Below are 6,755 nucleotides of genomic sequence, written 5' to 3' on the forward strand. Positions count from 1 at the left end.
TTAATCTTACTCTTACATTCTTGATAGAACATTCAACAATCAGCATTCATGTATTCTAAAGAGGTTTGAGAAAGGTTACGACTGATATGAAGACTAAGAATTGCACCAATAGAATTGGAGTTGTCAACAACACCATCGAAAAAGAAAGCCATGCATGATTCATGTGTGCTTTCTAAAGCAAGAACTCCAAAATTTGCACTTCAAATGGGCCACAAGTAGGTTTCTATGTGTTTAAGTTTTTCTATTACTGTTTATATAAAAGCGAATGTCAATAATTTCACTGTTCCATTTCCCTAACCCAACCCAACTAATCTCTACCAATGCAGATGGGTTGTTGAGAGATGAAAATTTATTTTGCTCATCTTAAAATGTAGGATATGTCGCAACATGTGAGATTGTAAACACTAATGGGGTTGAGGTTTAATGCCAGGTACTTAGATTCTATTTTCTATTTTTTTCCCCAATCCATGACATCTTCCAATGTTGTAAGGAAGACTAACCCTTCCTCGTAAACGCCAAGTACGTAATCTTATTATAACCGACGCTCTTTTTCTTTTTCATGGCCTCATCCTGAGCGACAGTCTAAGCCCAACTTCGTGTGTCGGGACTTCAGCGATCCCAACTCCCTGGCAAACAGATCCCTATCGGCCTCGACGATCCGAGCCCTCTCCTCCAAATCGGAGTTGGCTTCAAGCGCCGCCTTCAGAGAGCTAGAGGAGTCAACCAACTCTTGCTTTAATTTCTGTATCTCCGCTGAAGACGCTTGACATGCTTATTCTCTGATAACCCTTGCAAGCACAAGGGCCCCGACTATGAAATTCTATACAGGTCAAACCATGGAAGTAGCGAATATTGACCTGTTTTCGAAGAAGAAAGCGAGTACGAGATTGCCTTAGACACCTTAGTGGGGGGGTGGACACGGCCTCTTCGGAAACACCGGGAGACCTCCATGAAATTTTTATACATTAGATACCAATTTGGAATATAAAATTTTATTAATTATAAAAACTACTTTAAATACTAATAATTTTTTAGTTTATAAAATAATATCTATTTTACTAAATATAATAACTAATATTTTTTGTCTTAAAAATTAGTTTTTATTTAATAATTTTCTTATGATAATATAAGCTCTTATACTAATACTAATAATGATAATCATAAAAATAATAATAATCATAACAAGAATAATAATAATAATAATTATAATAAGAATAATAATATTGATAATAGTTTGTCTAGTATAGTGCTTATTTCAATTTCTCCCAACACCTACTGACCACTCCTCGGCTTCGACGTTGACCATAGTTATGGTGGGGCCCCGAAGGCAGGGAGGCTGGGAGGACGGGTCAGTGTCTCACAGAGCTCACAAGTGAGGGTAGTCGAGGAGGGGGCGACATCAAGGTAGGGCGTGGAGGCCTCGGACCTCGGTAACCCAACAGTAAAGATGGGTCGAAAAAGGTGGTTTCCAAGCCACACTCCAATTATCAGTAAGGGAGAGGTCTAGATCACGGAGCGCCCATGCATGGGGTGTGGACGACGCGGTAGGGTGCACCACAATCAAAGAGCCACTGGGAAAGAGACGACTCGTAAGGTTCACGTTCCAAGGGTGATCTGCATGCATGGCACGTGAATAGTTAGGGCACTCCGAGGGCGGATGGCCCAGGGATTAGGTGCATGAGTTGGCACCCAAGTGGTCATCCCGTGGAGGTTGCACTCCGGGAAGGGAGTCTTACTCACTAAATGGCCCTTAGAGCGGGTGTTAGTGACACTAAGGCACACCTATAGTAAGCCTAGCTACAGTTAGCAAAAAGGGCAGAAATACTAGAGTATATAAAGGGTAACAACCAACGTAACAAGGTACGCAATTCTAATGCAAGTAACACACAGAGAGAATACACACACAGAGCTCTAAGAGTTAAGAGTTTTAGGGTTTAGGGTTTAGGATCAGGATGAGGAATACGAGGCAAGGATCTGATGCGCCATACGGAGGCGAAGGTCTTACTCTGCAACAAGTTATGGAGATGATGTAGGGCCTTCAAGAAGCGATGGCAGCGTCAAGAGCTAATCAAGAACGCATCCAGATTGATCTGGCTGCATCGCAAGCGAGAAACGAAGAGTTACACCGAACAAATGAAGAGTTGCAGCGTGATTTGCGAAATCAGGCAGGGGATCGTGAAGCAGAAGAACAAGAATGTGCTACACCTCCCAGGGAATTTCCCATGCCTTTTTCGCAGGCGATTATGGATGCTGTGATACTAGCTACGTTCGTGGGATCGAAAGCCACGTTCACAGAGATGGAGGATCTAGAGGCCCGTCTCACAGCCTTCCATATGCAAATGATGCTGGTTGGTGGTTCTAATGTAGTAAGGTGTAAGTTGTTCATGAACACGCTGGTAGGGACGACGATGGATTGGTTCATCAGCCTCCTTGATAGCCACGTGACGTTGTTCGCACAGTTGTCGAAGTTGTTCAGGGAGCAGTATATTGCGAATCGTGCTCCCCCACCCAACTCTTACGATCTTTTTGACGTAAGATAGTACCAGGGTGAGTCGCTGAAGGAGTTTGTTAACCGTTTTGGGACGCAGGTGGTAAAGCTTAACACCAAGGATGAAACGATGATGGTTCACACGTTCAGAAAAAGGATTTGTCCAGGGCCTTTCAGTGAATCACTCATCAGAAATCGCCCCAAAACCTTCGTTGAGATAAGGCGTCGAGCGGTGGCTCACATCGCAGCAAAATGGGAGGTGAATGAGAAGCGCGCGTGCGCAACCCGTGAGAGTGCATGAGGGTCCCCGTGAAGAAGCAGCCCTACGAGCCTAGGAAACCTCAAACTAGGGGGCGTGCAAGGGAGAATAAGCCTTTGAGGCATAATTTTGTGGTAGAGCTGAAGGATTTGATAGTTGTGCCCAACATAGCAGAGAGGTTGAAGATGCCGCCCAAGACTGACAAGAAGCTGGGACCCCTCAAGGAGGCTTGGTGCGAGTTTCACCAAGCGTTTGGTCATTCCAAACGCAACTGTTTGGCGTTGGGACACTACTTGGATGAGCTGGTGAAGAGTGGGTTCCTAAACGACTACCTGGTGGAGCCACAGAGGACCCCAACAACGTCAGGTGAGGACCAAGGGCACGAGATGCCCGTTCATGGAGGGATCCACACCATCTCGAGGGGTTTCTCAGGTGGAGGGTGCACTGCTTCTCAACGTAAGAAGTATGCACGATCAGTGATGTCAGTAGAGGCGGAAGCGGTGGATGACGTGCTCGACGTGGACCTTACTTTCACGAAGGCCGACCTTCGAGACGCCATTCCCCATGACAACGACCCTGTGGTGATTTCTGTTGTAACCGCAGGGAGGAAGGTGCATCGAGTGCTAGTGGACCAAGGTAGCTCGACGAATGTGATGTTTTGGTCCACCTTCAATAAGCTGCAGCTGTCTCCCGATCAGCTGAGGCCTTACACTGGGTTCTTGTATCGCTTCATGGGAGACCAGGTGGAGGTGCGGGGGCATTTGGAGCTGAGTACCACCTTTACGAATGGCTTTGCATCCCGCACGGAGAACATAAGGTACTTGGTGGTTAACGCTTCCTCAGCCTATAATATTCTGTTGGGGAGACCAGCTTTGAATAGGCTGAGGGTGGTAGCATCAACGCGCCACATGAAGATGAAGTTGTCGGACTTGAGCGGGAAGGTGATAACCATCAAGTCGGACCAGCAAGAGGCTAATAGGTGTTATGAGAACAGCCTCAAGACCAAGAGAGGGGTGTTCATGGTTACAGAGTGCCCACCTAGCAGGGACGGGGACGCCCGTGCAAGGGTCTCCCGCGCAGAGAGAGCTCGGGAGAGGTGACCCAAGCCAGCAGGGGATATCGTGGAGAGGTAGATCGGGGGCAGAACGTTCAAGCTTGGTAAGTCGTTGAACGAAGCGGAGCAAGATCAAGTTGTTGGGGGTGATAACACGACACCTATACGCTTTTGCATGGTCCGCCTCGGACATGTCGAGCATAGACCCAAATTTCCTGTGTCACCGCCTCACCATGGACCCCAAGGTCAGGCCCGTCTGCCATAGAAGAAGGAAGTTCAATGAAGAGAGGCGACAGGTCATCAAGGAAGAAACAAAGAAGTTGCTGAGTGTCGGCCACATAAGGGAGATTCAATACCCTGAGTGGTTGGCAAATGTGGTCTTGGTGAAGAAGGCCAACGGGAAGTGGAGAATGTGCGTGGACTTCACCGGCCTCAACAAGGCATGCCCGAAGGATTCGTACCCCTTGCCAAGCATCAACGCCTTGGTGGATAGTGCCTCGAGTTGTAGGATGCTTTGTTTCTTAGACGCTTTCTCTAGATATAATCAAATTAAGATGCACCCCCGAGATGAGTGCAAGACCGCATTTATGACCGAGACGTCTTGTTACTGCTACACGGTGATGCCCTTTGGGCTGAAGAATGCGGGTGCCACCTACCAAAGGCTGATGGATAGGGTCCTTGCACCCATGATAGGTCGGAATGTGTAGGCCTATGTGGATGATATGGTGGTGACCTCGCAGGCGAGGGATCAACATGTGACGGATCTAAAAGAGCTATTTGCGACAATAGCTAAGTACCGGTTGAAGTTGAACCCTGAGAAGTGCATGTTTGGGGTGGAGGCAGGTAGGTTCTTGGGTTTCCTACTCATCGAGCGGGGGATAGAGGCGAACCCAGAGAAGTGTGCTGCAATCCTTGCCATGAGGAGTCCGGTCTCGGTGAAGGAGGTGCAGCAGCTGACAGGGTGGATGGTCGCCCTGTCCAGATTTGTATCAGTTGGAGGGGACAAGGGACACCCCTACTGATCCTGCCGACAACTCGAGCGTGGAGGAATCGCTTCGCAGCTCTCTCTGCCCCGTCTACGCGACTGTGTTATCTGCAAAATCACCCTCAGAACCTTCTCCAGGATCTCCAAACGCGACCTGCAAAACACGCAGACGGCGCCTCTAGCGGCCGTTTGCACTCCGACGATCAAGTTAGATCACAGAACCACCGAATGAGAAAAGCTAGTAGAGTGTGTGAAAACTCTTCCTCTCTGTTTTTTTTCTCTCTCCCTCCTGAATCTCACCCTGATTCTCTTTTATGCCTCTCTCTGTATCTGGGCCTAACAGAATTCTGTTATGCCCCTCTGGCATGTGCCAGAACCCTGTTATGCCTTTCTGCGACAACGTACCTCCAGAATCAGTAGAGCGTGAGTGTCTGTGCGTGTCTGCGCTTGGCTGCGCTTGTCTGTACCCTTAGCGGTACGGAGTGCACCTTTGTTTGGACCGCGACCTTCTTAGATGATGACACGTGGAGGCATGCAACTCACATCTAACCATACACGTGTCACTACTTGAAGGGCTCTAACGCTTCTCTTTGTGCGCCTAAGTTATTCCCTTGCGGAGTAACTTAGCATATTTCTTCCATCTGGGTAAATCGCATACTCTCAGGAGAACGCCAGGCGTGGCTGGTCTAGGCACACTCGCCAAGCGTTGCTCTCTGCGTAAACGGCTTACCTTTCACGGTGTCACGCACGTAATGGGTTGTGGGAATCACCAATCACTGACCGGTTTACTAGCTCCCTCAGGCCCCTCTCGTGCACGATTCCCTGAGATGTGCTCATGCGAGGTCCATGCGTAACGCTCTCGCTGGGAACCTCAGTCCCAGTTTAACTGCGTATAACACGAGACCCCGATGACCATGCACCCGATGACTGATCAGTGCTCTATTGCTTCTCGCGTTCTGCCCCCAGGCGTTCATCTGAGAACTGGTCTGTTGGTGGCCACTTGGTTACTGACCACCGATCACCGTTCTGGGTGATCTGTCCTCTGACTTCTCTGCCGCCTGATCTGTCGGTGGTCACTTGGTTACTGACAGCCGATCACGTTCACCCTGATCTATCTGTCACCTGGTCCACGTGTCACCCTGCGAGTGGTCCACGTGGTTGTCTTCTGCTAACGTCATCGACTACCGATGACCGACCGGATCACCTACTTCTAGTGTTTGAGGAGGAATAGCCGGTTCGCGTAGACCGAAGAGTGCGAGGAGGCATTCCTCAAATTAAAGGAGTATCTGCCACCCCTCCCGTGTTGTGCAAACCATAGTCGGGCACGCCGCTCCGATTGTACTTTACTGTAACAAAACGGGCGATCAGTTCGGTCCTCGTCCAAGAGCAGGACCAAGTACAGAAACCAATATACTTTCTGAGCAAAGTATTGCAAGGGCCGGAGGTGAGGTACTAGGCCCTAAAGAAGGCAGCCTTGGTCGTGGTGTTCTCGACTAGGAGGCTTCGTCATTACTTCCAAAGTTTCACAGTGGTGGTGATGACGGACTTACCTATCCGGAAGGTGCTGCAGAAGCCGGACGTGGCAAGGAGGATGGTACGTTGGGCGGTGGAACTCTCGGAGTTCGATGTCCAGTATGAGCCTCGAGGCCCCATCAAAGGTCAGGTATATGCAAACTTTGTGGTGGAGCTCTCCTCGGCGAACGCACAGCAAGAGGAGGAAGCCAACTTCAGATGGGTGCTCTCCGTGGATGGGTCCTCCAAACAGCAAGGTAGTGGAGTTGGCGTGATCTTGGAAGGACCGAACGGGCTGTTGATTGAGCAGGCCCTAAGGTTCGCTTTGAAGGCCAACAATAACCAGGCAGAGTATGAAGCCCTCAAAGCCGGGATGCTCTTAGCTAAAGAGATGGGAGCGCGAAGCTTGTTGGCAAAGAGTGATTCCCTTTTAGTCACAGGTCAGGTGATCGGGGAA

General features: G+C 49.1%; 1 protein-coding gene across 1 annotated transcript; it reads left to right on the forward strand.

The window, feature by feature from the left end:
- The first annotated feature begins 3,133 nt into the window (after nt 1-3,133).
- LOC150023162 (uncharacterized) lies at nt 3,134-3,847 on the forward strand. The gene has a single exon (XM_090297745.1). The coding sequence runs from the start codon at nt 3,134-3,136 to the stop codon at nt 3,845-3,847; it is 714 nt and encodes a 237-aa protein (XP_090153871.1).
- The last annotated feature ends 2,908 nt before the right edge of the window (nt 3,848-6,755 follow it).

This window comes from Phaseolus vulgaris, chromosome 11 (genome assembly GCF_051622355.1).
Source record: "Phaseolus vulgaris cultivar YP4 chromosome 11, ASM5162235v1, whole genome shotgun sequence".
In the NCBI taxonomy this organism is placed as follows: domain Eukaryota; kingdom Viridiplantae; phylum Streptophyta; class Magnoliopsida; order Fabales; family Fabaceae; genus Phaseolus; species Phaseolus vulgaris.

Bases quoted from the DNA above. Each gene is read 5' to 3' on its own strand.
- LOC150023162 (XM_090297745.1), top strand. From the start codon at position 3,134: ATGCCCGTTCATGGAGGGATCCACACCATCTCGAGGGGTTTCTCAGGT.